This window comes from Amblyomma americanum, chromosome 1 (genome assembly GCF_052857255.1).
Source record: "Amblyomma americanum isolate KBUSLIRL-KWMA chromosome 1, ASM5285725v1, whole genome shotgun sequence".
In the NCBI taxonomy this organism is placed as follows: Eukaryota; Metazoa; Arthropoda; class Arachnida; order Ixodida; family Ixodidae; genus Amblyomma; species Amblyomma americanum.
The window spans coordinates 173,332,757-173,349,750 of NC_135497.1; the positions used below are offsets into that span (position 1 = coordinate 173,332,757).

The following is a 16,994-nucleotide window of genomic DNA, read 5'->3' on the forward strand; positions in this document are numbered from 1 at the left end:
TGTCCTGTGCGGCCGATTTCCCTATTAAATCAAATTAAACGTCCCAGCTCCCGCCTTTTTTTTGAACTCACCTATTAAAGTAGGAGGAGTCAACCAATGCGTGGAGTGCCTCTCAGCCAGTGGTGTGGTGGCTTGCCGCTCTGCCATTGGCAGAGTACATAGAGCAAACAGTCCACACGTGTATATTTATTTCCGTGGGCTTCATTTGCGGCTACGTTGTCTGCAACTGAAACTATTTATTCGCAAAAACCTAAAAAATAAAATAAAAGCAAAATCGACTGGCTGAAAGGCACTCCACACGTTGGTTGACTCCTACTTTCGTAGGTGAGTTAAAAAAAAAAGGGGGAGCTGGGACGTTCAATTCGATTTAATAAGGAAATCGGTCACAGAAGACAATAATTCAAAGCTTTTAAGAACGTTCAGAGCGTGTAGGTAGAGTTCCCGCGGTAAAAAGACGAGCCCAGAATCCTCTTTAGTGCAGCTTTAAGTGACTGAAGTCTTGAAAATTTTTCGCATTTTTAACTGTGAACAAAAGCAGAACTCTGATCAATTAACTCGAAACATGCAATCTATAAAACTGCAAGACTGCTTAAAAAGTGGATACAAGCCACCATTTTTCACATACTTCTTCTTTTAAAGGGTGTATCTAAGCGCCTTGTTAAAAGCAGAAGAAGAAAACCTATGTAATACCAGAGGGTATTTCTGCTCACTTTGGTATCCATTTTGGGCTGCCACAGCGTCAAACACCAATGATACTGACATCTGCAGCTCCAAGGCTGCATGCAAGCAATCTTCGTCCTGGCATTAAAAAGTAAAACAAAACATGGAACGCAACAAGGTTATCACACCCATGTTCAGCCTTATTATAACCAACATCTACGGTTTTAAATAACGGGAGAAGCTCAAACTCGTTAAATACACCTATCCAAAACCTCAAATTCTGACCTGAATGTTGCCAGTTATGACCATAAAATGTGATTTGCTTGCATCTGTTTCAGAAGATGTTAATGAAGTCTCTCTCAAGTAGTACACCCTAGCTGTCAGCAAAGTCTAACATGAAAATGTCTGACATTAACAGTCAAGATAATACTTATGTGAGATCACAGTGACCCAGACAAATGTGTACTCAAGAGCATTATCAAGAGTGAAATACTGTAAGTCAGACTAAACTGCTGTAAGACATTGAGCTGAATAACCAAACTTTAACCACATAATACATACGATAACCATATACCTGGCATATCATCTTCAAATCCAATGCCAAGGATATGTAGTTCGCTATGAAGAGTTGCAAGGCATGTAGCAATGTTGCAAGGCCAGCCTGTCAGCAGTAGAATAAAAACAGAAGTTACAAATGCAAATTCATGTCTATTAAAAAAAAAGAACAGCATTCGAAAGTGAACACTGCTGCAGACATCAAACGTTTTCCTTGTTTATTCTTTAAATGAATATAAAAATGTGCAGATTTCATTACTGCTATCCTTTATAATATAACATTCCAATTATAATAAACTCATAATTCTGCACCTCTGTAAATAAGACTGCAAACACTGACAGGACAGTAAAATTAACTGTGCGTGTTGGCAGTTGTGCAATCCTACTTCAAGATCTAGATGCAAATAAACTAGTGAACAAATGTAACCGGTTACTTGATGCCCTTGATCAATGGTCTCATGCAAATCTATTTGAAATGGATCCCACAATAACAAAGGTGATACTGCATTGAACAAAAACGAAAAGTCAAGCTGAGAAAAAACTACCAAAACTGCTGGCAAAGAAACAAATTGTTCATGAGCACATCATACTTGGTGTAGCGCTTTTATACCATGTTGCCTGAGGTTCATGTGTTTAAAACCTCATTAATAATCTTTAATCATTGACTACAATAATCACTAGTTAGTATTGAGCAGTTCTACCTCCAAAGTTTAAACTAAGATCTGTAGTACATAGGTTATCTTGCAAATAAACTACTCCTGCTCCTTAGTCTGCCTAAAGTGACTGAAATCATTGAGAACATTTTACTTTTACAGAAGAAAGCTATATGCACACAAATATCAATACTGCTTTCTTGGGTCACAGAATGCATGCTTTTCAAACGGGAGATGTAACAAGTACACAGAATATAAACAATTTTCATAATTTATTATTATTTCACATATTTTTTTTTACTTGACATCTTTTTAAAAGCTACTGAGTCCCTTGAGTGAAACAACCATCCTATGAATGCACATCACATGGGCACGTGGGCCATACCCCCTTTCCACATAAACTACAAATCATAGACTTTGCAATAGAATCTTCTTGCTGTTCCAAATAAATACAAAGGCTTGGATACCTCCCAATAAGTGTACAGAGTAAATTTTTTTGGCAAAAAATGTAGTCTGTCTTTTCTCTCTTAGGTTGATGCACTTGCTGCCAATTTATCATAACTTTTACTAGTATACTGCTTACAATAATGTTCTTATTGCATGTAAGAGCCTGCACATTTTTTATTGTTTTACATTTAATTACATTACTGCGGACATACTGCAGGGTCACTGGTAATGTGTGCAATAAAAGTCTATTGTGTATTGCTGCTGCGGTAACAGTTACAAGAAAACTTTTGCATCATTATTTTCTTCACAATGTTCATTCAATCTGGCACATTTTTAAGATGTTTGTACTGTTTACTATGTATTATGTGTGATATTGCCGTTTATCAGTCTGCTGTTTATATCCTATAACGGCTACCAGGGCTCAGTCAAGCTGTTTATTAACAGCTTTTAGCCAAGGTGAGTGACCAAAATGTTCTGAGATATAAAAGTGAACTGAATTCTGGATATTCCCACCCCAAATAGTAATCATCTATCCAGCTGTTTAAGGAGAGCTCAAGTTTTCAAACAAAAATTTTCACACCCTCTATCAATTGGATTGGACAACGTCTATTTCGTCAAAATGCAGATGCAGACGGTCCGTGCTTGATGGCCTCCAGCCCATGGCTAGCGGCGACCTTAGCGGCCTACTCGGTGGCCAAGGCTTGAATGCCTGGGTCCGAGCTGACCAGAACGGCCTCCCATTGCTCAAAAGAAGGAATTTGTACTAGATCCTCCAGTGGAAATTCTTCTTTACATTGCCATAGTTTGTGATCATATGTGGCTGTTTTGCCACAGAACCTGTACTCGGGGTTGAAGTCATCCGGGTACATTTTTGTCAATAGATAGAGGTTAAGAAAGGACCTTGTTTGGAGTCTCCTCCAGGCGGTCGATAGCACCTTATCCAATGTTTTGTCAGGTGGTGGAAATTTGTGCCTTTCCATTTTGTAATGGCTTGTGATAATGTGGAAAGATGCCAGCTCCTCCTTGGAGTAATCCATGGATAGGGACGACCCACCGACCCTGTTGACAAAACCTCGAGCCGTGTTGTGGGCCGCCTCGTTTCCAGGATTCCCCGAGTGAGTCGGCACTCATATCACCTCAATTTCTTTGTAAGGTTGCCTGGTCAGTTTCAGTATCTGCTATGCCGCAGTCGAGATTCTGCCCCAGCAAAGCTACGAACGGCCAAGTTGGAATCGGAGAAGATTGTATCCAGGTCAGTGCTAGCTATAACTAGTGCCACAGCTGCCTCTTCTGCTGTTTCTGAAGATTTTGTCACTATCGAGCAGCCGCCTGCGCACGTCCACCATCACCAGTGCGAACGATCCAACCTTCAGAATTAGAACATTGTAAAACAGAGTCGAAATACTATGCTGTAAGAATATACTAGTAAAAAATGTAATTCTTCACTGTCTACTTTCAGACAAAATGCAGGCACTTATCAGATCACCTGGACTGATTGGTACACGACATTGTTGAAACTGCTCTCAAATGAAAGGTGACCACCATTATTTCTTTTTTCACTAATAAATTGGCCACTTTATACTAGCATTGAGTACTAAACAGTTGTGCAAAGCAGAAAAAAGGAGCATTAATAAAAGATAAGTAAACACATCTGTTAGTGATTTGGAATGCCTAAAACGCAGTGCACTTTTCCTAACAAGTAGCAAAGGCAAAGCCAGGTTCTTTATCTCCCATTCTTAAAAATTGTTATTTCTTTATGTCATAAAGCAAAGAACAATGCCAAACATCGTTTTTGTCTTATTTTAGTCACACACATACAAAACTGCTTTCAAAGCATCAAGTACTCAAAGGCAGCAATAACAATATCAGCCCACAGATAAAGAAGCTGTGCCACTGATGGTATCATATGTATAGCCAGGGTGTTTGAGACTAGAGCATAAGTGAATGCCATTTAGATGACATGTGTATCAAATGAGGTGTCCAAGAAGTAGTATGTTGCTCTTGTTCAGTGTTCTAAAAAAAAAAGAGTAAAATTACTGACAGGTATAAATAATGCTTACCTTACTACTGCATGGTAAAAGCTTCTTCCAAGGCGTTAGGTTTTCTGTGCAGACAGACTCGCGTGGCAGAGCAGCATAGCGCAAAAGTGACGAATTGGCTGAACGAACCCACCCCTGGGGCCGGAAAGACCTCTTGGGACTCACAGTCACGGTGTCATCAACAAAGTTGAGTGATGCACAAAGCTGGCCTGACAGAGCATTTGTCAGATTTTTCCACGCACTCGAAACACTGAAACAAATACAAATCATGACAGTAAAGATGGCGAACTCATGTGTATCAAACAGTGCCCCAGAACAGAAACAAGGTAGATTTAAGTCTGAAGAATGCTCATCACAGAAAATAAGAAAACGTACCTCAACCTATCAGCCAAACATACAGCCTCTCTTCAATATCCAAGCATTCCTGTTTTGACGAACGCAATAATCCAATTTTGAAAAATGCAAATGCTTGAGCTATGTTTCACGGATGCCGCCACCACTTTTGCTAAATGCATGCAGCCTTCAAGTCCAAGAGTCCAGCATACACAGGAGATACAAAGAACATCCAGGTACAAGGGAATCTTCTTTAAACCAGTAGTCATGGCATGTCTAATTCTAGAACTCAAACAGAAAACAACATATTCGACCAGACATTTTCCAGTTCCATTAGACACATCAGACTACTGGTGCTTCAGCTTCAAATGTTTGCTAAGTTAGGCACCCGAGAACAGCGATAACACAAGGCCATAACTTTAGACAACAAATTCCAGTGACAATTTTTCTCTTGTGTTAAGCAAAATTCGGTGTGCTCATGTAATAGGTGTGTGAAATCTGTCCAACTGTTAAAGAAACGGTCTACTTTTATAGACGTTTTTTTTTCTGCCAATCAAAAGCTCCTCGCCTAAATAAATGAAAACCAGATGTGGCGCTGACAAGCAAACCAGAACAATTTAAAACCTAGCTTTCTCATGTGGTAGCCTTTCTTTCTGATGGTAGATATCATCTGCGAACCAACAACGGAGATGTGAAATCTAGTCAGTACAGTGACTCTAGGCAACTTATTGGACATGATGACTGCCACGTCAACTAGGCGGCGTGTGATGGCAGTAACGAACGTGCCATTAACCAAAATGCATAGGTTTTATTATAACAATAGTTGAGCGCACTAAGGTGGTTTTAAAAATGCGCTCAATAAAAAAATACTAATACAGATATCAGCAACTGCTTTTGCCACCAGCAGTACTGCCAATGGCAGCATATTGGCAGCATATTGGCAGCATATTAGCAGTCTGCCTTCCTGAAAACATTTGAAGGTTAGGTCAGATTCAGCTGGGTTGGTATACTGCCTTTAGTTTATCTGTTCGAAGTTTAAGCGTTTCAGGTAATAAGCTTAGGTTAGTATATACAAAAATTAACTGCCATATGACGATGGGGCATAGTCATGAAATGCAGTATATTCACTCCAGGCATCTGCCATGTTAGCCGCAAGGAGAGAACATGACATGGCACCGCCACCAGCTTAGACTGACTTTGCTAATTTAAAATATAACTTCCTGCCTAAACCACAAGTTCTGCCCTTGTTATTGCCACCATGGGGGTAAGACCTCTAAAATATTCCTCCACCAACCGTAAATGCTTTGTAATGGCTGCTGTCATTAGAAAGGACAGTTTACTGTCGGAAACTAGTATTAAAATATTCCAATATTTCAATACTCGTCTCCGATAGTAAACTGTCCCCTTAATAATAGTATCCTTCCGAATGACACTACAAAGTATTTACAGTTGGTAGAGAGACAGTTGTCAAAACAATTCAGAAAGAAAGTTAAGAGAAGCATAAATCTATGCCAGCACGGCTGACTATATGATGTCAAAATGATGTTGAGAGAAACTGCCCACCATGTCCAGTACCACAATGCTCACCATCATGACTGTTAAAAGGACCCCGAAATTATATTTACTGAGGTTAGGAAAGGTACACATGCGATCAGCATGCTATCACTTGTCACCACACCACAAAAATTTTTAAGCTAGCTTCATTAACACCAAAAATATCAGTGATTAAAAATGATTCTCCTCCTCACTCACTTCAACTCATACATGGTGAGAGCCAGGAAAAAAGTAAAGAAAACAGGTCGGGACTGCACCCCTCCGCGCCCCATCTGGTCCACATCATCTGGACACGCCCAATGAGAAGGCTCGCCCAGATTGCACAAAGACGTCATTAAGATAGGGGTGGCTAAGAACTCGTGGTGCGGTGTCGCCCTAATCGGCTGCGAGCTATTGTGAGCAGAAAATTTTAAAAATTAGTTGTAAATTATAGGGTCCACGCTGAGGTTTTAAATTCGACTCGAATACTCACAAAGGCCACCTGTACAGATCTGTTGCACTAAAATATGACCATCAAAATCATTTCAGGGTCCTTTTAAAAGACGATTATGTGTAGGAAGTAATACCTCCAAAAGTGACTCTCCCGGAATACAATCCCGACATTTCGTTTACCTTACACAACTGGCTGTATTATTTCACTGCCATAAATGTTATGCAGTAAGTGGCTAGTGCTCACTTTTATGACTAGAAGTAAACTGAATTTGCTCACAGAGGGCCCATGCAAGGCCCTAAAAAAAAACCTCGAAACAACCTACAACAGGGTAAAAAGAAAAGAAATCTAAACTCCACCTGCACAAATCTCTCATTTTATTTATTGTCACTGAAATGACTATAAAAGGGTTGTTACAATCAAGCAAGTAGACACCTTAGAAGAATAAAAAAAAAGGAAACATGCATGCAAGCCTGCCTAAGCAGGCTGGTAATCTTGCCTAGGAGTGTCAGGGTCAAACCAAGCCCAAAGATGAGCTCCAGTTGGTGCCTCTTGGAAAGGGTAGCCCCATTTGCGGTGCTGCCAACGGCCCTGTGTCAGGGATAGGTGCAGCTCTTGCACCCGCTGCTGGCTCACAATCTCACCGAGGGACAACGGAAAGAGGCGGAAGTGCTGGACTGCATGTTCTCAAGTTTGGGAGCAAAGAGTAGGGTTAAAAACCTTTCTAATTATTACTTCTGCACCATAAAAAAAACAGAAGTTACAAATTACATCTCACATTGCTTTTAAGCACAAGCACTACTGGTAGCATTAGGTTCTCATCATATGCTTACATCTGATTATGAGAAGTAAAATAGAAAAGAAGATGCAACCATTTCATATTCTTAAAAATGCCAAACACTGAACCTCAGCTTTACAGATTGAAATGTAACATTTGGTGAGATGAAAAGTTCAAGCTAGTTGCCCATTTTTTGCCAAAACTCTTTTAATGCACATGCAAAGAAAATAAAGATATGCATGTGCAAGACACCAACCAACAGAAATGGTAAGCAATGCATTTTTAGGACACTAACTCAAACATAATTCAGCATAATTTTGCACAAATTAATGTCAAGCAGTTGCACTGTCATAGTTCTGGCAACAACAGAAATTATTCCCTTAAAGGAAAGGCATGGTTAGATTCTAGATCTTCATGCATTACATTTATCCCCAAATGCTCAGCTGAAAGTTTCAGACCAAGCATCGACACAAATAATGCCAATGACAAAACACAATTTTCTCATGTTTTTGTGTTGTCTGCATTTACAGAAAATGCATCACATTAACACTGCACGATGGTCACTTTCAGAATCGTGCATGAGCCAAGATGAATTGCACATGAAATCAGAGGGGTATGGAGGTAACAGAGTACCGCACCAGCTTTACAAGCAGTTTTCTGTTTAGGAAAACAAAACTGCACTTTAAGAACAGTACTACACTCAGGAGGCTGCACACTTTCAGCTCTTCACTGACAAACGTGTCTGTCTATGTACTCTAGGAACGCAGTATTTGAGTGCACTTGAACCAAACACTTGAGTTTTTCTTACATTCCATTAGCAAAAAAAGAAAAGAAAAAATTTGCCTCATAGTGCAGGAGTATAGTAGTTAAGTTTGTGGCTGCATCTGAAATAAATTTAGGTTTTGCAAAGCGGTTACTGATGATGACATTTTTAACTTTCATAACTGAGCTGCTTTATTCAATGCTCGTAGTTTTTTCTTGGCCCCGACTCATTTTAGATTTTAGATGATACTATTCAAAGCACATAGGCAGTGGATGGCACTTGGTACGAACTGCTAATGAAACTGTAATGGCCCATATGGAGGAGTAGACAGTGATTCACAGCCTCCACTGTTTTTTCTTTGATGAGGTGAATAGAACAGAAAACGCCAATGCCATTCCCTGTCAGCTCCTACAGTATGGTTTTATTAAAAATTAGTTGTAAGGGTACGTGGTGAGCACCATATTTCAGTGATGGTTGCCTCATAACATCATAGATAATGACAGATAACACTAGCTCACACATTATGTCAGTGAAACGAAGAGTACGGGGTAGGAGTGGAAAATTTAAATGAACTAGACAGGCACTAGGACCATCCACAGTGAAGTGCAGCAGAATGGCCACTACCCACTTTGCATGCTCCCGCCTATATGTCCACATAGGTACATGAATGGATGAGGGGAGTAGTTGCATCATAGCCTGCTGAGGTGTTCTAGGACACTGTAGGTACGTACAACTGCGCAGTAACAGTTTCCAAAACTTTCTCCCTTCTAAATGGATTGTTACACTGCTAGAAATAAGCATCCATTTACTACAGTCTCTGTTCTACGGAGTTAAACGTTGCTGGAGCCGATTCCTCCAATTTCTATAACTGTAATGGGGCGATTGTGCTTTCAGTAAAAGTTTTTGGCTATCCTGCTGATTTTTAATAAGGGTAAAACCATGTCAAAACTTCACAACACTACATGCATCACAGCATTTATCACGCAGTCTACCTACACTGTTTCTCTTTTACCAAGCGTAGATTAATATGAGGTCATCACTCTCACGATAAAGCTTTACGGACAAATAGCGATCGACAGCCGATTACGGCGTTTCAAAAAGAGTTCCTTTTGAAGTCGCGCCTTTCTGTACGGGATTTCGTGCGTGCGGCGTAGTACCGCCCAAATCGGTGCTCAGTAAACACTCGACTTTTTTTTTTTTTACTTGCTTGCATGCAGCCATCACGCACAATCCACTTCAGTACCTCTCTTTCCTGGTATGTAGCAAACAACATGCACGTCAATGCATCAGGCAGGCATGCCTTGCAACTAAGTTCAGAAGAATCGACTTTTGGGCGAGATGGTGCATGACTCGAAGATACAAGGCGCAAGAGTAGACAGGACGAACGTAGAAGCGCCTCGTCCATCCTGTCTACTTTTGCGCCTTGTGCCTTCTAGCTTTAAAACAGACTTGTGTGGAGAAAGAACTGGAAACAAAGTCCCACCCCTGTACGAAGGATGACTGAAGGTAAGCGGTCTATTGATACTTCTCTGCTGGTTGAGAACTCCCCGAAGTACTTTTACGTTCTTTCCCACCTGCACAGCACATGCGTTTAGATCTTCACAGGTGCAGACACCAGTTACATCGAACACGCTCCCTGTACGGGTGACATACACTAGTTTCAGATAAAAAGCGAGATCTTACATGTTTCCTTCGCTCTGTCAATATTCCATCTTGTCGTGAAAAGAAAGTAATTATACACATGGCCACTGGACAATGGTTTTATAAAGAGTTCTTCGGTAAAACTATCACTATGTTGGCCTTTCGCTAAAGTACATTGGACGACGAAAAAACTACACAGCCACCACAAACACGAACTGAACGAAGACGCCATTTTCAAACAATGCCGGCTGGGCAACCGCGGCAACCGTGCGGTGAAGCATAGCAGAAATTAAAAAAAAAAAAAACATGGACCTCAGTTCGAAAGAAATAGCCACTCTGTATAAATTTTCACGAGCCAAAACAATAACGCAGCTACATCGCAACAGACACGTCGTAATGGAAGGCTGGGGATTCATTTGCCTTCGACTCTTTTTACGTGAGCGGGCGTTCTTACATGTTGCTTGTTTAAAAAATTAATTTCTAACAGCGTTAATGTAGCAATTGCTTAAAGTATGAACAGTAGAATCTGCCTTGTTTCGCGAACAGACTGCGGGTACAAATAAAAACAATTACTGCCGAAAACAGCGGGACGCGCGCAAAGACTGCGCGTCTCGTCTGGCAACGAATGCAAGGCACCATGTCGCGCTCGCGCGTGTGTGGTGCGTGAAGTAGTTGGTTGTTTTTGTTCGCGCGGACGCTATTGCTTCCTTCAGCCACGTGTTTAATTGGCAAGCTTTGAATGTTCTTGAGACGACAGCGATGTGCTGGGAGCAGTTATGGTCACAAGAATGCTCAGAGTGCGTCCAGAAGCAGTTTTGTTGTGGATGAGTGCTCTTGCCACTAACGGTACGAACGCGCGGTTTGCACTGGGAACGCCGTTTTCATTGCGTTGGTAAAGTGCGTTATTAGGTCCTTTTTGCGAACGTTGCTTATTGACACAGCAACGCAAGGATATATGATCCAGCCTGAAATTGCGTCTAATCAACATAATGTTGCACATAAAACGCGCACAAGCCTTGGAGTAGCAACGGACAAGAGTTGAAACAATGAAGTGAATGTGAAAGGTGAAAGATGAAGTCCGCATTCAAAGAACGGCAGCTGTCCGATTACTCGGCAACGTCGCAGCGGCCCAAGCGCAATGCCTCTACGAAAGGCCTGGTAAATATGTCTGCTTGATTCTGTACGTCAAGGAATGTAGGACAGCTTTGAGGGCTGTCCTGCATACCTAACCCAGAAAAAAAAAAAAGCACACCTTTATTTTTTTTTTTTCAGTCGCGCGAAACGTGTCACGTTGAAGGCTGCGTTATTTAGTTTGTCATCGCAAGAACCGGATAACTAGATCAAGGATTGAAAAAAGAAAAGGGACGAGCTACGAAAAACTGACGGGGGGATTTAGAGACGAGCAGTCATTGACACCAGGAGAGCCGCAGCAGTGTTGTGTTGTTTTAAGTAAAGCAGGATTGAGAGTAAATTGCTAAAGTCTCAGCTGGTGGAACATAGCCAATGCCAGGGCACTTTACCCAAGATAGCGTGAAATGTTGTAGCCTCCTCAAGCCTTGTCTTCATTTTATGCGGGTGTCTGTAAACATGGGGCATTTGTGAATGCTGAACGTGTAATGCATTAGAACTTGTATGTTTTCTTCTCAGAACTGTGAAACAAATGGCAGTATGTGTTTTGTTGACCTTGTAGTCTATATCAAGCCATGAAAAGCTGCTCTTTGTTTAAAAGCTGGATTGCCTCTCTTAAAGCCTTTTTAAAAGTGGTGTGCTGGGCAAGGCTGCCATCCACCATCCTTGCTGACATTTGCCTGCAGTAGCTCCCGGGAACATGCACACTTGTTAGCAGCTGTAAACGTCGTCATTAAGGTAATTTCATTTTAAAGTGCTTGCATGCACTAAGAGATACGTCTTATGACTAGTCCATACAATTGGTTACTGCAGGTGGCGTTATCGCCTGTTGAGAATAACATGGTACAGCTTCGCTTTGTTGGCCATTGCCACATTGTGGTACGCACTGTTTGCCATTCTACACATGGTGGATGCAAGCGTGAAACAAAAAAAATGCCTAAAAAATGGGCCGCCGCGGTGGTTCAGTGGTTATGGCGCTCAGCTGCTGACCCGAAAGACGCGGGTTCAAACCTGGTCGCGGGGGTCGAATTTCAATGGAGGCAAATTTCTTGAGGCCCTTGTACTGTGCGATGTCAGTGCACGTTAAAGAACCCCAGGTGATCGAAATTTTCAGAGCCCTTCACTACGGCGTCCTTCACTACGGCATCCCTCATAGCCGTAGTCGCTTTGGGACGTTAAACCCCGTAAACCAAACCTAAAAAATGGGCCTAAAAATGCACATGCTTTGCTCTGTGTGAGCACTTCAAAACAGTAATTTTCTCTTCAGCAGTTACTAAAAGACTAATCATCATGCACTTTGCAGAGCTATCAGCAATGGGTGGTACAGGGTGCGAACTACATGAAGCTTAGATATGCGACTGAAATGCATTAGCCATGACTACATGGATGCTACATTGTGATGTTAGCATTGCTGTAAATTAAAAAAAATGGCCAGCGGCCTAGCTGGTTATGCCAGCATATACATAGCGAGAGGTATGTTTCCCTGTCTGAGCTTATTTTCACATTCTCTTCTGTTGGTTCCCGTTGACTGACGTCTTCCATAGGCTCCATCTCGGTGGCTATGCGCCGTCTATTACGCTTGGCAATCTGGTATCTCCGTTTGGAAAGCCGTTCCTCTCTCTGTTAGGACGTCTCCACTGCTCTCTTCGCCTTTTTACGCTCATTCTCTCTTTGTTGAGTGGCCAAGTGCCAGGCGACAACCTCAGGATCGGAAGAGTTAATCTTCTCTTGTCTATACCGCCGTTTAGCAACGGCTGGACTCTCCTCTGCATCCATGTCAAACGTTGTGATACAGCCGCCCATCACATCTCCGCCTTTTATACGCAATGCTGCGCATGCCACGTGCAGTTCGGGTGATAGAGCGGCATGCAGCAAGGCGGCGACGAAGTGCGCGGCTCCGACGGTGGAGCGGGCGCGCGGCTGTGGCAACGGCGAAGTGCATGCCGCACCTGCTGCTCCTCTCCGGTTGCCATGGTAACGGCACATGCGAACCACTGGCCTCTGCCAGCCACCGCGAAATGCTTGACTGGTAGCCCAGTGTAGCTCTCTCTACAAAACCATCAAGACCTTATACTAAATGGAGGGTATTGCAGGGAAGAAACATTCGTTCCTGCTACACCTCGTAAATTAATCTAAGTTTGTCTTGTATTTGATCATAGATGGTGACAGCATTATTTATTTGTGCGCTGGAGTTGTGGTCAGGCGTAAAACAAGTGCTGGGGAACTGCTTTGGTGCAGCAGCTGTTCCTTCAGTTATTGTCAGACCAGTGTTTGTAAAATGCTGCCCTTTCCTTTTCATGAATCTCTTGTGGGTTGCCAGGGCAGTGACATGTATAGTTGTCCACAGTCTAGAGCGCTCAGATGGCACACTCTTGTGCATTTATGACAGTCGCCTCTGCCTGGCTGACCCGATGCAGCTTTTCAGGACATTTAAACACGATCCATGGCAATGTGCATGCATGATAAGATCTTGTTTCGAGCTCTAGGCTACTCGTAAATGATGCAAGTGCGCTCCCCAGTGAGTCATTCGAGTGCTTCAGACGCGTGTGGATGACTGGTTTTAGTAGTCAAGAGTTCATTGTAATCTTATTCGTTGAGGCTACACGTTAAAATGTAGGTCTGTTCAGGATACATGCTATCATATTGAGTGTGCTTTGCATAATATTGGGTTTGCAACCTATTCCAGCTAGCTCCTGCAAACCTGCAAAATGCCTCTATATATTATCCAACTAGGTGTAGAACTAATGCATTGCATATTTACCCCCTGTAAAAAGGGCCATTTATAGCAAATGATAGATATTTTCTCATTCAAGGTCTGTCTGATTGTGGCATCTTTACAACGCTTGCAAATGCGTCTGCAGAACTTTTTGCGCGCGGGGGGGGGGGGGGGGGGGCGACTCCCGATGGCCAGGGATGAGAGAGGCGGTAGGTTAGCACCAAAAAGGCACTATTTGTGATCTAAACTACACACATGAAACAGCAAAATGCGAATAGTTACTATCACTTCGTGAAGAAGAATGGTCAGTCTCACTGCGTGCAGGTTCTCGACTCGCGTGAACTGATGACTAGCACACAATACAACTGATGACTAGCACACAATAGCAGCTGCAGACGTCTTGGGTTTTCCTGGGAAAATTGCGTGATCACACGGGTGATAAAGTCATCCTTGTGCTATATTACACGCTCTCGATACACACTCATCATACAAAGGCTGTCCAGCCAATCATTTGTCATTGTTCAGCGTAGCCAGGTTTTCACTCTCCTCATTGTAGCCAGGTTTTCACTCTCCTCATTGTACTAAAGGAGCGTTCGACAGTGCAAGTTGTAACTGGCAAGGCCAGAGCCACCTCAGTGGCTTTTGCAACAGCGGGAAAGAATGCCTTGGCTTCAAGCAGAAGTTCAGAGTACGTTATTTCTGATGAGTCCCCAGTTTTGCTTCTCCACATTTGGTACCACGAGATACCCTCTTCCTTGAAGTTTTCGATATAGTAAAAACCTTGGAGTTTTCAGCGAGGGCAACAAACGGCAACAAACAACACTGCTCAAATACTTTATTTTTGCTGGATGCAGCTGGAGAAGTTTTAAGCTCTTCGCATTGCTTTCAGAATAGTGTTGAGCCAAAGAAGCAGTGAGGGAGTCCAAGTAGGGCACATATATTTCCACACGATAGTATGCCTCCGGCGACTGAATCTCGTAGTTGTCTCGGTGGGCCTGACGAGAGGCTTGTCTTAGTTCCGATATCAACATTTTTAATCGATTAGCTGCTTCACTTGCTGTGTTCATGATGTCAGAGAACTGCTCTTCAGCGTTAGTCCGGCGGCCGTGAAAAATGTTCTGCAACTCAGTGATATTGTCGTGTACAGAATGGAAGTCCATGGATACAGTTTGCAGAACGTTCGTAACTGGTTTCAGTCATTCGCTGTACTTTGCTGCAATGTACAAGCAAACGATGAAAGATGAGCTTGTTGTTGCACAATAAAGGATGTGAGCTCGTTTCCTAGATGCAGCGTTCGAGCTTGATTCCATTGACATGAGCTCCTCGAGTGCTTCGACTATGGCCACAGAATGCTGAGAGAAGATCTTAATTGACTTGTATTTTGCAGACCATCTTCTTTCATACAGCATCGAAATGTTGGGTGCCAATTTCCTTTGGAGCGCGCTCTCACAGAAGAAGTTTATAGTTTATTTGATGATCCCTATTATTTCAGAAACCTCGTTCAAATTGTTGATCACGATATTCAGTTGTGACTTGCGCAGTGAAAGAATAGTGCCTTTGGAAGCTCTTTTTGTATTATTCTGTTCACTCCAGCTTCTTTTCCAGCCATTATAGAGCATCCATCATACCTCTGACCAACGAGGTTTGAAAGAATCAGCCCGGCATCCGTTAAAAGCTTCAAGATCGCAGCTGCGATGAAAGCAGAGTTCAGTTGCTCCAGCCCTACATATCCCAAAAACTGCTCTCGAATGCAAACCTTGGTTCCTGCCTTGTTAATGGAGCAAATGCCTAGAGACATCTGCTCTGCTCCTGATATATCTGCAGTTTTGTCCGCAAAGACAGAAAAAGCAAACACTGTCTTAGCTTCGGCTGCTGTTTGCTCTCTCAGGATTTCGCCACAGATTGTGATGATCTTGTTCTGAACACGGACGGAAGCGTACTTAGCATTGCCAGCAGAAGAAGCAAAGTGTTCCTGAAGTCGAGTATCTCCAGCTTTTATCCGAAAGTCAAGGAGATCATTGAAGACTCCGCTGTCAGACTGCTTCCCGCAAATTGGCAAGTCATGCGTTGCGCAAAAGATAATGGTGGAAACTATAGGAAATAGTTTCTCGTGGTTCCTTCGAACTTGCTCCTGTAGTGCTCTGCTCAGCTGCTGTATAATGGGTAGTTGCTTGCCAGTCATCACATCCATATAGTTCTGTGATGCAGCCATTGCCTCCCGGTGCCATTGGGATTTTACGTGATCCCTGCATGCCTCGTGCATTTTTTTGTAGTTGCTGAAAGCGTGCACGATAAAACTGCCTTGAGTACCCCAGTGAACATTCAGAGGAAAAGTAACGCAAAAACGACAAAGGGTGCCCTTCGCTGTCGCTGAGTACGCAAGCCAAGGAACGTAATCTGCCATCCATTGGTAGCGAAAAGTTCTCTTGTCAGGTGGTACATCGTTCATAAAGTTGTATGTAATATTTTGTGACTCTTAAAGTTGTATATAATATTTGGCGACCATAAGGCGTAACTTCAAACAGTCCGGGATGCCTGTGAGTTTAGCTTTGCCTAGAAGCTCTCCAAGTCACATTCTTGTAACAGGTTAGTTGCTTTCTCGCTGTTGTGACTGCAATTTAGTCTCAAGGGAGGAGAAAGGGCATCATTATGGCTTACTATGTCACGGGAGCTCTCTCTTGGTGGAGTCCCTTCCATGGAGTTGGTGACCTCAGCTGCTGTCCGCTGATGAAAGCTTGCATCATTCTGGTCAAATGCAGCAGCGTTGTCACGTGACACACTAGAATCTTCGGCCGGGCAGCTGGATAAAATTCAGTCAAACACCTGCTGACGTTTGAAGAAGCGTCGATGTCCATCATCTGGGACCGCTCCAGGCAAAGCTGCCTGGGGAGTTCCTCGGGGTTGACCGCACAGACGACCAACCGCACACACACTGCTTGCCGCAGCGAGGTGACAGGGTATGGGAGCCTTGATGTAGCACGCTGTCGGTGGCGCTGGCATCGGGAAGCCAGGAAAGGAGGATGGGGCAGTGCTTGAGTTCTTGCGGCTGGTCCCTGTACAGAATGCAAAAAAAATTGCATCGGCACATTTTCTATGAGCGGTGCACCCCAAAGTAATCGACTGCTCCACTGAAAGAGACCCCCCCCCCACTTTCTCCTCTGCCTTGGCGCAGGAGAAAATATCTTCTCTTCCTTTGCATCGCCATGGCATGCAAGCTTCCCCGGCGTGCCCTCTGTCTCTATTTGCATGGTCAGGTGCTCATTGCACGCACGTTGCATGCCATGGTCTGCAGTGGTG

At 43.0% G+C, this 16,994-nt stretch overlaps 2 protein-coding genes across 6 annotated transcripts in view; one reads left to right on the plus strand and one right to left on the minus strand.

Moving 5' to 3' along the window:
* Window positions 1-10,116, minus strand: part of PIG-T (phosphatidylinositol glycan anchor biosynthesis class T) — a 29,976-nt gene extending 19,860 nt beyond the window's left edge. The window contains exons 1-5 of the mRNA XM_077647790.1: window positions 9,896-10,116; window positions 7,171-7,348; window positions 4,376-4,604; window positions 1,235-1,321; window positions 711-798 (exon numbers count right to left, since the gene is read on the minus strand). Coding sequence (XP_077503916.1) covers window positions 711-798; window positions 1,235-1,321; window positions 4,376-4,604; window positions 7,171-7,348; window positions 9,896-10,085 — 772 coding nt within the window. The 5' untranslated portion in view covers window positions 10,086-10,116. The remainder of the gene's footprint in view (window positions 1-710; window positions 799-1,234; window positions 1,322-4,375; window positions 4,605-7,170; window positions 7,349-9,895) is intronic.
* A 362-nt stretch (window positions 10,117-10,478) lies between these two features.
* Jarid2 (Jumonji, AT rich interactive domain 2) overlaps window positions 10,479-16,994 on the plus strand; it is a 98,173-nt gene continuing 91,657 nt past the window's right edge. For 4 of the 5 annotated variants that reach the window (XR_013310977.1, XM_077647786.1, XM_077647787.1 and 1 more), the window contains exon 1: window positions 10,481-11,011. Coding sequence is in view for 4 of the 5 variants with exons in the window: in XM_077647786.1 (XP_077503912.1) it covers window positions 10,925-11,011 (87 nt within the window). In the remaining variant the exon portion in view is untranslated. Of the gene's footprint in view, window positions 11,012-16,994 lie in introns of all 5 variants that reach the window. The other variant, XM_077647788.1, reaches the window with a different exon arrangement.